We start from the raw sequence: 18,164 nt of genomic DNA, 5'->3' as shown, positions 1-18,164 counted from the left end.
GATGTGGCAAGTTACGTGAATTCTCCAAGGCGCTTAGAAAAGCTCTGGGCATTTTAAGTGTCCTCCAGATGTTAGCTATTATTACTCTCTCTCAGTCCGTGGGCGAACCATCATTTCGGGGATGGAGAGGACGCGAGCACAGGAGGAGGAGGGGGGCTTCGCGGCAAGGTGATAGAACCAATCATAAAGAATTATCTTCGCAATATCTCCATGAGCTGCTTCTGGAACTCAGTGGGCAGCCATCAAGTACCGCGGAGCAGGCAATTCTGGAAACCTGATTCCACCCACTTTCCTACGTCGGTCCTCCTCGGCACCGCCCACCCTCCCCCCGCCCCGCGAGATTCCAGCGCCCGTCCCCAGGGGGCGCTGCCGCCCCGCCGCCCAGGCCGGGCCCGGCGCGCGCCCGCGCCGCCCGCCGCGCGCGTGCGCGCCGCCCAGGTGAGGAGGCGGCGGCCTGCGCCGCGGCGGGGGCGGGGCTGCTCGGCCGGCGGGGCGGGGCGGGGCGGAGCTGGAGAGGCCTGGCCGGTGCGGGGCGGGCCGGGGCTAGACCAAGGCCAGAGGCGGACCAGCCGCCGCCGTCTCCGTTTCGGTGTCCCGTCCCCCACAGCTCCGGGCAGCCGCCGCGGGAGAAGCGGAAACTGCCGGGTGCGCCGTGCCGGTCGAGAGCGCGCCGAGGAGCAGCGGGGCGGCCTCCGTCCGGCCCGGACCCGCCGAGCGGCGCGCGGCGCCCCCTCCCCCGCAGCCCCGCGCCCGGCGCCGCGGCCCCGCCCCGACCCCGCCCGAGCTCGCCGCGCGCCCCCCCGCCGGCCCCCCGCGACCCGAGCGCGCCCACCTGAGCCCGTCCGCGCCCACCTGAGCCCGTGCGCCGGCGCCATGGCGGAGCAGGAGAGCCTGGAGTTCGGCAAGGCGGACTTCGTGCTGATGGACACCGTCTCCATGCCCGAGTTCATGGCCAACCTCCGGCTCAGGTGAGGGCGGAGCGGCCGTGCGCCCGGGCGCGAGCCTGCGCTCTCCCGAGAGGGGGCGCCCTTGCGGTGCGGCGGGACTGGGGGTGTCAGGGGCGCGCCGAGCTCGAGGGATGGAGTGCGGCCGGATGGGGGTGTCTGGGGGCCCGCGGAGCTCGGTGGTCGCGCGTTCCCGAGAGAGGACGCCCCGGGGTGTGGCCGCCTCGGAGTGTAAGGGGCGTGTCGAGCCCCGGGGCTGCGCCCTCGGGAGACGGGTGTCCGGGGCTCTGTCCGTTCGCGGGGGGTGGGGGGAGGGGTGCGAGTGGTGTGCGGGCGGCCAGCGCGCGGCCCCAGGTGAGTGGTGTGGGCGGGCCGGGTGACCTAATGGAAACAAAGGTAAAGGAAAATAGGAACTTCAGGGAGAGTTGTGGCGGCCACGAAGGCCCTGGGGAGACTGGAGGGTTGTTGTGGAGAGAGACTCGGGTCTCATCCTGGTTTTACACTTGGTTCGTTTCTTTTTCTTGTTTTTTCCCTTTTTCCTTTTTTTCTGGCGCGGTTCCATCCTGTCATTCAGGATGCTGTGGAGCGGTCCCTGAGCTGTCCCGGGACACTGGCTATTTTTTAGTTACTCTCCTAAACGTAATTAGACACGTTTCCAGACATCGAAGAGACTGCTCTGCTGGCCAGTGCCAAGATAAACTGTCTGAATTTGACAAGGCATTCATGGTTTCAGTTTTTTTCAAGCAGTTATGGATGGAGCCCTTGTGTTACCGACATCCTTGAGAATGTAGTCACGACTCAACGCCCAAAATGGGCTTCCAAGACTAATTTATTTTAAAAACCCTTCGACGTGTGATTATTTCACTCTTGATGCAGTAAAATGTAAACAGAACTTTAAAGTAGTTTTGAAGGGCGCCTGGGTGGCTAAGTCAGTTAAGCTTCGGACTCTTCGTTTCGGCTCAGGTCATGATCTCGTGGTTTCTAGCGCGGGAGCCCCGGGTGGGGCTGTGGCCGCCGACAGCACTGAGCCTGCTTGGGATTCTCTCTCTCCCCGTCTCTCTGCCCCTCCCCAGCTTTCTCTCAAAAAGATAAACATTAAAAAAATTTTTTTTAAGTAGTTTTGATTTTATTTTGTTAGACATTACAATAAATGGAGTTTTGAAAATAACTGAGTCTTTTTTGGGGGGGAAGGAGGAGGTGTTTCCTGGAAGTTCTAGCCTCATTTCTTGTAAGGTTTATAGCTAAATATCACTCCAAAAGCTTATAAGGTAAAAGTCATGATCTAGGTTTGAGTGCTTAACTAACCCTGCTTCTTAGTATTAATTGCCCCTTGTTAACTTTAATTTAAGAATTTAAAAAATGTTTTTTGATCTTTGGAATTGCAGACCCCATAGGGTTTTCCTCTGCTCTTGGCCAGGCTTCCCAGAGTATGGAACAGGGGCACAGATCTGAGTTCTATACCTGCCAACTACAAACTGACCTTGAGCCAGTCTGTGTGTCTGAGTTTCCTAATTTGTAAAACAATGAGGATGTTCACAATTTTTCAGTGCTTACATTCTTTTCTGCTTTTACATATCATTGGTTGCAAAGTAAGCATGGGGCTGGAATCTTAAGGAACATTATGAAAGTGAGCCTAACTTGGGGTGCCTGGATGGTTCAGTCGGTTAATCGTAGGACTTGGGCTCAGGTCATGATCTCCCAGTCAGTGGGTTCAAGCCTGGCATCGGGCTCTGTGCTGACCAGCTCAGAGCCTGGAGCCTGCTTCAGATCCTCTGTCTCCCACTCTCTCAGCCCCTCCCCCACTCATGCCTTGTCTTTCTTTCTCTCTCAAAAATAAATAAGCATGAAAAAAAATTTTAAGTGAGCCTAACTTAACTTTGCAGTTTGGTTCCACATTGTGCAAAGTACTTTAGGAGGTAAGGTGGGAGGTTCCCCAAAACTGTAAGATGTATCCTTACCCCTCAAAGAGGTGGCATGTCAATGAAGACAGGGAGAAAAGTGGAAATTTTTCTGTTGATTAAAATAAAAAGTTAAGAAAACAATAGAAGAGTTAAGCTTTATAGAGGTAAGGTGATTCTCGGCCAAGAAATTGTACAAATGAATTGTTCTGGAGTTCAGAAGAGGGAGAGGTGCTCTAGGTTGGCTGGGAAACACAACATAGAGAAGTTCAGGTGAGTTGCAAAGGATGGGTAAGATTGGTCTAGGTGGAGAACATTCCAGGTGGATACAGTGGTGTGAGCAGAGGAGTGGAGGCGAGAAAGGTGGTTCTGTTTGGTGGTAGTGAATACACTAAGTTGTCTGAAGGAGAAGGAGTTGGTGTTGGGGAACTGTGGGAGGAATCACCAAGCTCATTAGAGCTAGAGTAGGGCTGCCTTCACACTCAGTCGCCAAGTCAGTCAAGGTCCTAGCTGTTCAGACATGTGCATGCATCTGTACGTGTCTCGTCTGTGTGTATAGCTGACAACTCTGAGAATTGGGTGCAATTTTCAATGTGCAGGTTCAGTGATTGTTCATGGTTTACTTCTAACTCGGGAGTAGTTGGTTCTCGGTAGCGATAAACACAGTCTCAGCAAAGGGTACTACTAGCAGTACCCTTGCCCTCCTCTTTTACCCAGGTGGAAAGCAGTCCTCTCTCTCTCTGATAGTCAGGATTTCCTATCACCCTGATATCCCTCCAGGCAGTTTTAGTGTTTAGTTGTGTCAGCTACTGGGCTTATGCTGTTGTGGCCCTTGGACATTTGTTTCACTTTGCAAAAGGTGACTGGAAACACTGCAGATCCAGATGCACTTATGTGACATAGAAGTGTTTTCATCTCTCGCGACACGGGTGGTTGGGCCATACCCCGTGTAGTTTATGGTCGTAGATAGGCAAAATTTGAGTATTTCGTCTTTAAGTGGATGTGGGTGCATGAGCCCAGTCATCCTTGCCTTTCCCAAGCTCTGGCTCCTTCTCTTTCTCCTGTCAGTGGGGTCCTGTCCTCCGCTCTGCACCTGGCTCTTCTGCAAGGCCCTCTTCATTTGTGGTTTGTAACATAGTTAGGCACTGAACACTGTAGCTGTTTCAGGGGTCTGTAGCACCCAAACTCGATAGTAGTTTTCCTGATAGCAGCACCCAGCATGATGCTGGGTACATAACACATTTCCTGGTGACAGCATTTTTCTTGCACAGAGAGAGAAAAGAGAGAGAAAAGGTTAGTTCGTTAAAGGTTTTTTGACATTGTTCATTTGGAATTATCTTTTCATTTTGCTACTCTGCCGACCTTTCTTCCCCTCTTGGAGCTAAAAGTTGGTTTTTAGACAGCTGTCACAATTGATGTAACTTTCCCCCATGCTGTTATTATTTTCGAAAGTTGACGTCAGTGTGTGTCTGTGTGTGTGAATCAGATGAGGCAAGATTCAAGGGGTGATGTGTGTTAGTCTATCTGTGAAGGAGTTTCAATTTATATTTCTTACTCTCGTACGAAAAACTGCTAGTATTTTGAAGGTCACTTTCTTTCTGTCCTAGAAGTCCCTTGCTGGAGGAGATCTGTTCTATTTATTTCTTTTTCCCTTTTGGTGGAGGTGCTGGTGGCTTTGGTGGCAGTGGTGAGCTCCTTGCTGCATTTTCAAGGGACTCTGCCCAGGAGGGAGATGCCTGTGCAGACACCTCCCATCTCCGTGGTCAGGCCTGGTTCCTGTCAGCAACCCTAATGACCTGACCCGCTTGCAGCGCCGGCCACAGTATTCCCACCATATTCTGCTTTCTTTGCAGCCACTTCCTTTCGGGACCTGGAGCCCTTTGGTTGGTTCCTTTTCTCTTTGCTGGGCCGTTCTTGAACTTGAGCTCTTTCAGCACTAACAGCAGCCCTGCGCCCTCTCTCCAACTTAGAATCCCGGCAGAGCCAGCTGCATGGGACATCTGGTCCTCCTGTGCTCCCCTGCTCCCCACTCAGCCATATGTGTGTGTAAAAGGGAAAATGCAAGCCGCTGCTCAGGGCTGATCTTGGGCCGAGGACAGCATCCCAGGGAGATGTGCTCTTCACAGGGCAGCGAAATACACCGTAGGCTTCCAGGTGTCCTAACTTTGTTGGTGATGGTAGCTGTTTTGAGCATCAGGCATCTGCTCAGCCTCGTATCTTGGCTCCTTGGAAATTTAATTTTTCCTCCCCTCTTTTCTTACCGGTTTTTCTCTTCCATGTAAGCGGTCATTTGAAATCGTGACTGCCAAAGCTGCAGGCAACGTCTTTTAACCTAACACAACCTGTTATCAGACCCTTGCTTAGACCTGGGCTTCTCAACTCCAGCACCATTGACTTTGGGGCTTGGGTAATTCTTTGTTTTGGGGGGCCGTCCTGTGCATTACAGGATGTTTAGCAGCACCCCTGGACTCTACCTGCCAGATGCCAAGTAGGACCACTTCCTTCCCATTTATGACAACTGAAAATGTTTCCAGATACTGCCAAGTGTCCCCTGGGGGAGGGGTCAAATTATATCCCCAGTTGAGAACCCCTGGCCTAGGTTGTTCTCACTGCCTGGAATGTCCTCCTTCTTTCCTCACCCCTGCTCACATACTCTGCCTGTCACTCTTACTCGTCCTTTGAGACCAGTTCTGAGAAGTCTTTCCCAGTCTTCCAAGTCTGGATTAATTATACTCTTACCTGTGTCCCCAGGATACATGGACGCTTGGTCCTAACTGTTAAGAGAACCGGTCAGGTTATATTGTTGTTATCTGCATACCAGCCTTCCCACCAAATAATGAGGTCCTCAGAGACAGAGAGCCTATCCAGATGTGGATCCAGGTTTTGTGGTCCTTAAGACTCATTGCAATTGGGAGGGGGGACCATCTTTAAGAAAAGAGTATTAATTGTGAATGCCAAATTAGATATAGGATTTTGGAAGAGGACAGTGCCAGTGAGTGGCTGTGAAACAAACCCATCTCTGATCCTTTTGTGTTTCCTGTCGTGCTGGGCACCTGTGTTCCATACATTTTTACATGAGTTAACTACGCCATCAAATGTTGGTTGATTATTCTTCAACCAGTGGAATTCTTAACTTAAAAAATGCACACAATCTTCTCAAAATATTGTTCTTATCTAATATAGTTTAACCGTGTGAGGGCAGGACGAATGAGTTGTAGAATTACACACATGCACGTACACACACACACACACACACACACACACACAACCTCTGTACTCTTTCTCTGTGGCTGCTTGGTCATTTGGAAAATTTGGTGGGACAAAGGGTACCTCTTTCTTGCCCGGGGCAAAACCTGAGGTACTCTGGGTGGTCTTAAAGCATGTGTAAGTCTGCAGTTGGTGCAGAGTTCTAGTTAGAAGTAACCATAGTTGGATTTACAGGAGAGGTGAATGGCACACTAAATCTTTTTGGCTTCCCCGTGAAATTCTTTGGCAACCACTTTCAGAGGCCTTCAGAAGAGGACAGTTTGCTCTGTGCCTGTTTTGCACGTTGGCCTCATATTGGGACAAAAATGAGCATTTGGGTTTTGGAGCTTCCATTTGGAGTGAATCACCCTGCCGTCTTGTTTCCTTTCCTACTCTGTGACAGACTTCCAAGACTATTTTTATTCAGGGTCATTTGTTGACCCTGGAGACTTCTGCTGAATTTAGCTCCCAAGTAGAGCCAGATGTGGGTGGAATTGAGCACTCAGAAGCAGCTACTGGGGCGTTGCAGCACGGTTTCTGAAGGGCTCCGCTTCCACACGAGAGAGGTGGGCTTTGGCCTTGTTCTTGACTTGCAGACAAAAGATGGAGAGTCTGGTATAGACAGGAGTGTGTTTACTTAATGTTCCACATGCAAGTGGTATGCACTATGAGTTATCCCAGTGTGGACAGCTGATGGTTGCCATTCTCACCGAAGTCTGAGCCAACTCAGCAAAAAGGACCCTGTCTCAAGGACTGGCCCCATTGTATGATGATCCTGTCATTCGTTGCCGTGTTGCTTTGGGGACTGGATTGGGTTTTTGCGTCATTGCCCAGCCACTGCTAAGTCCATCTCGTGGGGGACTCTTCTGTCAACAGTGGCTCTAGCCCCATTGGTGGCGAGCCTCACTGACATAGCTTATGAAAATGGCAGCTGTACTCTCATACAGAGGTTCAGAGGGTCACAGCATTTAAAAATATACATTCTAAGCCTCTGTCTTTTTGTCTATTAAATTCTTTGGTCAAGATGATAGTCTTATTTCCTCTGGGAAGCAGACTCCTGTTTGTTCAACTGCTATATATAATTACTGGTTAGATCTCTTAATAGAATAGCATTACCCAAACTTTAGTTTGGGGCACTTATGGGAAGAAGAAAAGGTGGAGCGTGCTTGTTCAGGGCATGGGGCTCAAGGGAAAGAGCACAGGATTTGAGACCCGACTGACCGAGTTCAAATCCCGGCCTCACTTCTGCTCTTTTTAGCATTATGACTTAGGGTAAGTTAATGTCCCTAAGTTTCAGTTTCTTTATGTATAAAATGATTGCTTTTTAGGGTTATTGGGATGAAATCACATGATGTGTAAAAAGTGCATGGTTAGTGCTTGGTACACAGTTCCCTCTCAACTAATGTTAACTGTCTTCCTGAATCCTTCCCATATGGCCTTGCCTCCCTGCCCTGACCTCATAACTGATCCAAAAGCTAGCTGTTTTCACCTCTTCCTTTCTCACTAAGACAAATTCATTTGGTTTTATTTGGGAGGGGCAAAGATGAAAAATATTCTAGATGAAGTTGGGGTTATCTAGTGGAGAGGGCAACAGCATTGGAGATAAACACATCTGCACCTTACGTCTCTGTCCACTTACTACCACCCATGTGGCCTTGGACATGTTACTTAGCCTCCCTGAGCCTCAGTTTTTTCATCTGTAAAGATGATGTTATTGTGAAGATTGTATTATAGCACCTGTAAAGCACCCAACATCATGCCTAATGTGCTGTGACTCTAGTCTTTGGGAAGACGAAGCAGAGTGGATCCTCAGCGGGTGGTCCCCAGCTCTGTCTTCTCAGTCTGCCCTGTGGACCAAGCACTGTTGCTATTCCCAGTCTCCTCCATAACTGTCACCCTGAACGTACTCATTCCTAATCCTGCTCCTCCAGGTGTGCCACCATTTAGTCTCCAGAAGTTGTAAACTCTTTGGAAAAGGAAATCAGTTCTTCATATTACTCATAAATATTCCAAACTATTTTATTCTTTGTGTCTACTGTTCTCTGTTTTTACAAAGGTTGGTGACTTTGGTGCCTGAAATCCCAGGTGCTATAGCTGGGTGGTGAACTTCAAGGATAGTCTTTAAAAAAAAAGTCTGCTGGGCACCTGGGTGGTGGTTAAGGGTCTGACTTTGGCTCAGGTGGTGATCTCATGGTTCATGAGCCCTGCATTGGGCTCTGTGCTGACAGCTCAGAACCTAGAGCCTGCTTCAGATCGTGTGTTTCCTTCTGTCTGCCCTTCCACTGATCGCGCTCTGTCTCTCTCTCAAAAATAAATAATACACATTTAAAAACTTTTTAAAAATCCGTAGTTTGTTTCCTTATATGATTATAATATATATGCATATATATGTGTGTGTACACATGTATGTGTATATATATGCAGATACACACATATGTCTATAATTTAAGCTTTTAATTCCAGTTAACATACAGTGCTATGTTATTTTCAGGTATACGATAAGGTAATTGAACATTTACGTACAACACCCAATGCTCATCACAGCAGGTGCACTCCTTAATCCCCATCACCTGTTTCACCCATCCCCTCCCACATCTCCCTTCTGGTAACCATCGGTTCTCTATAGTTAAGAGTCTGTTTCTTTCCTTTTCTTCTTTCTTTCTTTCTTTCTTTCTTTCTTCTTTCTTTCTTTCTTTCTTTCTTTCTTTTCTTTCTTTCTTTCTTTCTTCCTTCCTTCCTTCCTTCCTTCCTTCCTTCCTTCCTTCCTTCCTTCCTTCCTTCCTTCTTCTTTCTTTCCCTCTCTCTCTCTCTCTTTTAAGTTTATTTATTTTGAGAGAGAGAGAGAGCGAGAGCAAGTGAGCAAGAGCAGGGGAGGGGCAGAGAGAATCCCAAACAGGCTCTGCACTGTCAGTGCAGAGCCCTCCACAGGGCTCAAACTCATAAACTGTGAGATCATGACCTGAGCCAAAATCAAGATTCAGACGCTTTACCAACCTAGGCACCCCAAGAGTCTGTTTCTTGATTTGTCCCTCTCTCTCTTATTTTTTTTTCCCTTTGCTTGCTATCTTTCTTAAATGCCACATATGAGTGAAATCATAGGTTGTCTTTCTCTGACTTATTTTGCTTAGCATTATAGACCTTACGTATTTTTAGTATAATCTCCTCGCTTTAAAACTAGCAACTACTTTGGGAGGCACCTGGGTGGTTGGTTCAGTTGGTTAAGTGTCCAACTCTTGATTTCGGCTCAGGTCATGATCTCATGGTTCATGAAATGGAGCCCCACGTCGGGCTGTGCACTGACAGCGTGGAGCCTGCTTGGGATTCTCTCTCCCTCTCTCTCTCTGCTCCTCCCCTGCTCACACAAGCTGTCTCTCTCTCTCTAATAAATAAACACTTATGCAAAAAGCTAGCACTACTTAAACTCTTGCTGTGTGCTTATCACTCTAGTGGGTACTTTGGTGAGGGTTACTTTTTAAAAGGTCATTCTTTGGGGGATAGCTGAATTGGGAGTAAAAGGTAACTTAATATCAACATAGCATATTTTTAAAACAGTGCTGGTGATAGTGTGTGAAGGGTTCATGTGTTATACAGTAATATTCTGAGGGAATTCAGACAGCGAGAAAATGGGGTTGGGAGTGGGGAGGACGTGCTCTGTGGCAGGGGTAGAACACAAGCAGACCCTTGGAAGTAGAAGGATGGCATCTTACTTGGAAACAACCCGGTCCTGCTGCCTGATGGCTCACAACACACTAGTCTTCTTTCCTTCTCTCTTGCCACCCACTCTCAGCACGAGTGGGCTGGCCCTGCTGCTAGCCAGCTTCCACTGCTCAGGATATTTTCCCCTACATCGTCTGCACTTTTTTCATTCCTGTCTTCTACTGCTCCCAAACTCTCCCAACTGGAGACAGAGTTAGGTTGATAAGAATTCTCTTACATTGGCGTCAGTTTGCTCTGTCCTTTTTTCAGACGCCTGGTCAGGATCAGTTAGAAGGAGGGAGTGAGCATCTAACTTCTGAGAAAGTTTTGCAGCAGGTAACTGTTCAGGGACCAGACAGACCTGGGGTGGAGAACTGAACTCTGGTGGGTTGTGGGGGTGGGATGGGCAGGATATAGTGGGAGCTCAGTTCATTCTTGGGAGGCACTCTGATGACAGGGAGGGTGCCAGAGAGAAAAACTTTGCTCAATTAAAAAATTTTATCTGTGACTCATCTTTGGGCCTAGAAGAGGGAAATGGAATTTTTTTAATTTATTTTGTGTCTAATTACAAAACTTCCAAGATTCAGCACCCAGACTGCGTGGTGAATACTATGATCATTCCATTGTGGGTTAAAGAGACATTTGTGAGTCAGCCTGTGAACCTAATCATGGCTTTCAATATTTCTTGGTGAAATAGAATGGTCTACTTTTGTGGAAAGTGGACCATGTTAAAGTGAAGGGCTCTGATAAGTGACTTCAGTTGATGGAGACATGATTCGAGAGCATCATCTGATTCCTCCTTGGTGCTTTGCCCACCTTCCAGTCTCCTTATTATCTAACCTCACCCCTGAAAATATCCCAGTTTATATCCCAGGCACAGCTGCTCATGTGGAACTGGTTACTGTTACATCTGAACAGGACCTCCTTCATTTCCCTTATGTTTCTGCTCCTCAGTGCTCCGTACAGAAGTGTATTTCACTTAAAGAAGATGAAAGCATTAACTCTAGTAAAGCTATTTTGCTTTACTAAAAAGATTGTTTACTGCTTGCTGAACATAGCTTTTTCCAAAAAAGACACAGGCCAATTCATAGTGGTAAAAAAACAAAAACAACAACTTCTGGAATAGATGGAAAAACCTATCACGGAGCGAACACAACTTTGCTTTCATTCCTCTCCTCCCTGTGTCTCCCACGGCCGTATTACGAAGACCTGGTCGGGGAGGGCACCATGCCACTTATATACACAAGGGTCACATAAGCGCTAGAAGCAAATGAGTTAGTGAAAAAATGGCTTCATCTAAAACAATGAAGCAAACACCAAGAGAAACTCAAACAATTTTTTTCCCCTCTGACCACAAAGTCTGCTTTGAGTAACTTGTACAATAGAAGATCGTCCGTAGCGGGGTCAGGGTGATGGCGAATGACTCTATCTCAAACCACTGCTTTGTGTTCAATATAAAGTCAAGAAAAATTTTATAGTCAATTAAAAAAAAAGTCAAACTCTTTAAAAAAAAAAAGCTTACATTTATTTTGAATAACCCTAAAATTGGTCATGTTTTAGTTTGGACTTTTATGGACATCTAGGTCATTTAAATTTTTTTTTATAAGAATAGTCCTTGATACGAGATTGAGTTAGCTTGATTCTGCCATCCTAGCCCATGTTCCTTATAATTAAGCAACCTTACCAAAAAAAAAACAAAAAAAGCAAAATAACAAATCTGTAGAGTGAATGTCAGTAGGTACCACTCTGAGGCATTTCTAGCTCCGTTCAACCTGTCCTGTCATATTTCTCATACTTGTGCCCTGCTTCTGGTCTCCAAGTCCTGAGGGCAAGAACTTTATCTTAAGAAGATGAAGTCTTCTTTGTCTCCAAAGGCTCATTTCCATGCATTAAGGACAAAATGTTTTCCCCTCTAAAAAGGAATGAAGAAATGAATGTATAATATTTCTGCATCTTTGATTCCTGCCTGAACTATGTATTTATTGTATTTTATATATAATTATATAATCCCATTTTTCTGTTGTTGTGACTCCAGTCTTTGGGAAGATAGGAAAATGAAACTGTCATTGCTCTTGAAAAAAAACACACTCAAATAGATAAGTTTTTGCGAAATGGTAGACCTGTTTTTTCCTTTGAAAGGGCTAATAGAACTCAGACATATGAAGCCTCATATCTTATAAGAGGAAGACGTTCTCACTGGTGCTGTGATCTTGAGCTGTCTTATGTTGTTGCTTACCTTGGCAAATTGACTACCTTTTTACCAGCTTTCTATAGTTTTGTATCTTTGTGGAATATCTCTAAGCCACATGCTTTTATACAGCAGATCCAGGGTCTGAGCTGATGCAGGTAGGTGCTGTCTTGTGTCTGCCTTCCGTGGTGTCCCTGGAGGTGCCTGAGAGGCAGGCCTCCTGCTCCTCTCTGCTTCCTGCACAGCAGCTCTACTTCTTACATACCGGGGTTCCCAGACACTTTTGTTCGGAAGGGAATGCTATCCCGTTGGAAAAACAGTTTGAAAACCACTGTTCCAGGTGATCGCTTTCCAGATGGCTTTTCTCCTTACAAACATACACAGTTAGAAATATGTCCAACCAAAATGATTTAAAAAGTGGCAGTGCAGTATAAAGTAATGAGCGAAGGAAATAAATTTAGTTATCCAAATTTAGACATGGCTGTATTATACTCTTCGACTTCTACTTCCTTCAGTTTACTTCAGTTCTCTGGGCCGCTCTAGTCTTAAACGGGCCTGGTCTCTACTGTAAGGTCATTTTGGCAGATGAGATAACAGGTGGGTTATTGTTCTTAACACATCCTACTCAAATGTCAGTGCTGTCTCATTTTTGCTTCCTTATATGGAAGATGAAGAATGCAAGTTAACTTTTTTCCTCAGTGACTTAGATCATCATGATCGTAGTTAGGAACAATTGTTTTCATGCCCTTGGGATTTATTGAAATACGTGTAATGTTTTGCTCCACACCAAATTGATCTAAACAGTTCAACTTTTTTTTTTAATGTTTATTTTTGAGAGAGGGAGAGAGAGAGAGACAGAGAGACGGTGCAAGTGGGTAAGGGGCAGAGAGAGAGGGAGACACAGAATACACAGCCTGGTGTGAGCTGTCAGCACACAGCCCGACGCGGGGCTTGAACTCACAAACTGTGAGATCATGGCCTGAGCAGAAGTCAGACACTTAACTGACTGAGCTACCTAGGCGCCCCTAAACAGTTTAACTTTTTAGTGTATATTGGGTAAGTTTCTACAGTTTCTTTCAGTGAATTCTTTCTCTGTGAATTCTCTCTTCCCTCTTAATTTGTTTGTTTAATCTGTGCTTATAGGAAGGTATATAAAAAAGGAGTTAATGTGTTCTCATGAGGACTGAGGAACTGAACTGGGTACATCAATCATAGGGCATGAGTTTGGAGACCTTTGTTTTCTATCTTCTCTGCTCAGAGTTTTTTTGGTTTTGTTTTTGTTTTTGTTTTTTCCCATGGCTTTGATGCATTTGGCTGGAAAGGCAGGTAGGCCAAGGCTGAGTTCTGAGTAGATAAGGTGCTACTCTAAAACGTATTGCTGCTGTTGGTATTTGAATTATTTGTGTGGTTGAACAAACCAAAGTATGATGAGTGGACTTCTCCACACCATGTGAACTTCAGTGTGAACTTCGTGACTGCTTGTTGATTTGTGACAGGCAGCAGTTGAAGGCAGACTTTGTCACCGTTTGCATCCCTGCTTCTTAGTTTCCTGTTTCATCTGGAAGCTTTACTGAAAAAGAGACTCTTTCTTGAACTTCCTGATTTATTCTGGGATGGTGGTTCCCAAGTTTGGCTTGTATGAGAATTACTCAGCTTTTAGAATATGTAGATGCCCTGGACTCTCCATCCTGGAGCTGCAGGTGTATTCAGCCTCATTAATGCTCAGATGATTCTAATGCCCAGCCAGCTTAGCAACCGCCACCATCCTGAGCTGCCGGTTTTTCACTGCACAGTTGTGTTCTATTGCAGCTAAATGGGCCGTGACTGTAATGTGAGCCGACTGGTATATTAACAAATGTATCCAAACAATCAGCGTTCTTAGTTCTGTTGTGATTATTAAATCAATTAATTATTTGATAGTCATACTTTATTCTTCATCCTGACGACATGCTTTCTGTTCTTTTATCCAGTGGTTTTGGTTGCCCACTGTTATCATACTATATTTTTCTTTCTGTCACTAGATTGTCCGTACAAAAAAAGTGTAATCATACCATCCTGGTTAATTCCTTGATATATTTCCTTATGATATTTTGAACATATGTAAATTTATAGATTTTAAAATTTGGAATCTTCATGCTTATACCAGATATAATTTTGTAAATAGTTTTCTCATATGATAAAGTATCGTCAGCATTTTTCCATGTTACTAAGTTGTCTTTGAAAGTACAATAGCAACCATGGCTGCTTTGTCTTGCCTGGGGATGCAGGGGAACCAGGCAGACGCAGTTTCTTGTCCCATGGAGCTGACACACCAGCAGGGGAGACACACAGAATTGGCAAACAAAAGAATAATAGTAATGCATAGTAACAGGCTCTGTGAAGGGCAAGCACAGGGTCCCCTCATGGGAAAATGGCAGTGGCGTGTGTGCGGTAGGTGTGCATGTCACAGACGAAGCATTTCACGAGGAAGCCGGCTTCCCCCGAGATCAGAAGGCTGAGGAATCTGTGCGGGGGAGGCAGGTGTGCAGAGGGGGAATGAGCTAGGGAGGGCAGTTCGGGCCAGGCAGAGTGAATCACGGGGGAGGGAGAGAGGGAGATAGTGACAGATGGACGCTTGGTGTTTTCAGAACCTGAAGGGCATCCAGTGAGGCCAGAGTCTCCAAGCAGAGTGGGGCCAGGCCATGATGGAGCGCTGTCAGGGCCCACACTTTGCCAAAGGCCTTTGGGAAATGAAGGATTCAAGCTTTGGGTACACTGGAAGCGACTGTAGGGCTTTACACTCCTTGCAGTCACTTCAGGGTGATAGCATACTTTGAAGTCTGGGCTTTCTTAGTTTAGTAGCCAGAATTCCCTGGGTCTGATGGCTGTTCTGAATGTTTGTTTTTGTCCGGTTGGGGAATAGAGTGCGGAGTTGGCGATGGCTTTCTATACTTTCCTTCGGCGATAGTAAACACAAATACAGTCCTGTTTTGATCTGTAGTCTGACAAAGCTATTTCTTGGAGTAGTCAGCCCAAGAACAGTGCTTTTGTTGGTCTGAAATCAGTCAATCTTGACGGTAACTAATAGGCTACAACTGATTTTTGGGGGCTTTTTTTTTCTTTTCTGATTTTATGCCTCAAGCAATAGAAGAATTCTGAGCCATGAAGTCTCTGAGTCATAGAATTTTAATGCCAGAAGGGAACCTGGAGGTTATCTCACTGATGTAAAGATACATGGAGTTCAGAACACAGAAAGTATGTGATTTGTCCAGGATTCTTTTCTCGGTTAGTGGCCTGGTTACTGCTAGAGCAAAAATTTCCTATATCCTAGCTGTGTATTTATTCTTTTGCTTTTCCTCTCTCAGCTCCATTGCTTTGGAATCAAGTAGCAGTTCTTAAACTTCCTTTATGATTACTCACTTAGAACATGCTTGCTTAAAATGATCTGAACAGGTTGAGACAATGGAAAAGCTAACAATGTAAATAATAAGTGAGTCTCTAGTTCTACTGAAGGGCAACGATATAAACACAAAATAACATTGAGAGAGTGCCAACGATGAGGGTTTTATAGCCTATGCTATGCGTCAACATTGATCTGGAAATGTAGACTTGGAAGTTCTCCTCTGGCTCAATTCTGCCTCTCCTGGAGGGCCGAGTAGTTCCCACACCACCCAGCGTCAGTTAGAATGTTGTTGGCTGCAACTAAAAGAAAACCTGAACAAACCTGCCGACACAAAAAGGAAACCTACTATCTCACACAAGCAGAAGTGATAAGGGAGGCTCTGGCCAGTCCTCAAGGGCTCTGACTCCACTAGTCTGATTATCTCAGGCCTGCCCTTCTTTTTATGCTGGTTTTGTCCTCAGGCTGGTGGAAGGCTGGTGGAAGGTGATTGGGGTGGTTCCCTGTATCCCACCCAAACCCCCTCACCTCCAGAGGAAGGAGAGGGGAACATGTGCTGGTCTTGTGCTTCCCTCTTAGGAAGCCCCTGCGAGATGTCCTCACATCTCCTTGGTCAGCATTTGCTCACACGCAGATTATTGAACCCGTCACTGGTTCGGAGGAATGTGGTTATCACGATTGATTTGGAATAGTCAAGAGCTGAGGATAGAGTTCACTTTTCCTGAAGCACCTGACTGTGTGGAAGGGAGTAGATACCAGAGCAAAATCAGATTCCTTGTTCTTTTAAGGAGGAATGAATTTTAGGGACAGAATAGGACACTGGAGAGGTGACCAAGAGTACCTACTGTATATACTTTTACAGGCTGTGCGGACAGAATGGTGCTCACTCAGGAAAGAGTGCTCGGTGGGATGGGCGCACTTGAGACCACGTTACTGAGGAATGACTGAAGGAACCGGACAGGAGACATGATAACTGTGCTGTGTCTTCCATTACCACCGCGCAGTTCTCCTGTTCTCAGTGGGCACCAACTGTGTGGCTTACAAGTTTAAAGTGCACAGTTCTGGCATTATCTACACAGAGATGGCATCAGATCCCACAGATTAAGGGCTGGGTCCCACCAGACTGCCCCCCACTTCAAGACACCAGCCCCAAGTCCAGGGTGTCACTTGTGCTTCTGACCAACCAGCTGTAAATAGGAGATTGCTGTGACCCCTTCCTCAAGTTTGACTGATTGGCTAGACCAGCTCTCAGAACTCAGAGAAACATTTACTTGTTTGTCTTTTCCAAATGAAGAGCATAATAAGGGCTGCAGGTGAACAGCTAGATGAAGAGGTGCAGAGGCCAGAGTCCGGAAGCATCCTAAGCATTGGAGCTTCTGTCCCTCCACACTGTGGAATATTATAGGTCACACTGGAAGAACACGGCTGTGTATGTATTGGCCAGAAAGTATGCCAGGTATGTGATATAGTTAATGAAATAAGTGGTATAATTCCTTTTTTTTTTTTTTAATTAAAGAGGTGAGTAGCATTCCTTTTTGCATTAAAACAGAAAGAAGCAGGGCACCTGGGTGGCGCAGTCGGTTAAGCGTCCAACTTCAGCCAGGTCACGATCTCGCGGTCCGTGAGTTCGAGCCCCGCGTCAGGCTCTGGGCTGATGGCTCAGAGCCTGGAGCCTGTTTCCGATTCTGAGTCTCCCTCTCTCTCTGCCCCTCCCCCGTTCATGCTCTGTCTCTCTCTGTCCCCCAAAAAATAAAATAAACGTTGAAAAAAAATTAAAAAAAAAACAGAAAGAAGCAAGATGAGCATGGGGCATTTTGCTGTGCCAGAAAACAAGGAAGTCCTCAGAGAATGATGGAAATGTAAAGGAGACATAGAAACCAGCTTGAAGGAGCTCCCATTGTCCGAATCGGGGTCAGTTTGAGCATCAAGCTGAAATGGGAAACTACAGTCCATACTTACATAAACTAATAAATTAATAACTGGGACTTTGATGAGGAATGAGATATTTACTTAGTATCTCCCTACAAAATACTCATTAATTAATGTCACAGAAAAAAAAGAATGTTGTTACAGTGAAGCCTGGCAGACACTGCTTTAATCATGTGACCAAAAGAAACAGCATCAGTAATGGGACAAATCCGATCGCATACCATGTGCACAGATGCAGTGGGAACACAGTATCATTTCTGTGACATTCCTGCTGAAGGTGCATCACCTGAATGTAAGCGGAGCAAACACCCGGCAAATTCAAATTGAAGGACAGTCTACTAAGAAACTAATCTTCAAAAATGTCAAGTTAATGAAAAGGAAATACTGAAGAAACATTCTAGAATGAAGGAGACTAAAGAGACATAAAGGTAGAAGCATGACTCTGAGCTGGATTCTTTATAAAGGACATTATTGAGACATTTGGTAGCATTTGAATGGAGCTTGAGAATTCATTGTTCGTAAATGTATCACACTTGAATTTCCTGGTTTTGATGATTATGTTGTGGTTGTGTGGGAGAATGTCATTGTTTGCAGGAAATATATATGAATGGGTGGTGGGGCATCAGGTCAAAATCACTGTCAAGTAGTTCAGCAAGGAAGAAGGTACTTGCAAGTTTTTTGTTTTTTTTGGTTTTGGTTTTGGGTTTTTTTTTTTTTTTTTTTTTTGGTAAGTTTGAGGTTTTTTTGTTTTTGTGTTTTTGTTTTTGTTTTTTAAGTAACTTCTACCTAACATCAAACGGGTTCTGAAAGGATGTGTGGTGAGTTTCTGGTTATGGGGATTTATTGAAACTGAAGTTGGAGGTCTACTCACCAAGATTGTTGTA

At 45.7% G+C, this 18,164-nt stretch overlaps 1 protein-coding gene across 1 annotated transcript in view; it reads left to right on the top strand.

The window, feature by feature from the left end:
• Positions 1 to 848: 848 nt before the first annotated feature.
• MYO1D (myosin ID) overlaps positions 849 to 18,164 on the top strand; it is a 359,179-nt gene continuing 341,863 nt past the window's right edge. Inside the window, exon 1 of the mRNA XM_030296022.2 lies at positions 849 to 968. Within this exon, the coding sequence (XP_030151882.1) occupies positions 874 to 968 (95 nt within the window). The 5' untranslated portion in view covers positions 849 to 873. The remainder of the gene's footprint in view (positions 969 to 18,164) is intronic.

The sequence above is a fragment of the Lynx canadensis genome, chromosome E1 (assembly GCF_007474595.2).
Source record: "Lynx canadensis isolate LIC74 chromosome E1, mLynCan4.pri.v2, whole genome shotgun sequence".
NCBI lineage: Eukaryota > Metazoa > Chordata > Mammalia > Carnivora > Felidae > Lynx > Lynx canadensis.
The sequence above is the reverse complement of the archived record's forward strand: the minus strand, read 5'-3'. Positions and strand labels throughout refer to the sequence as shown.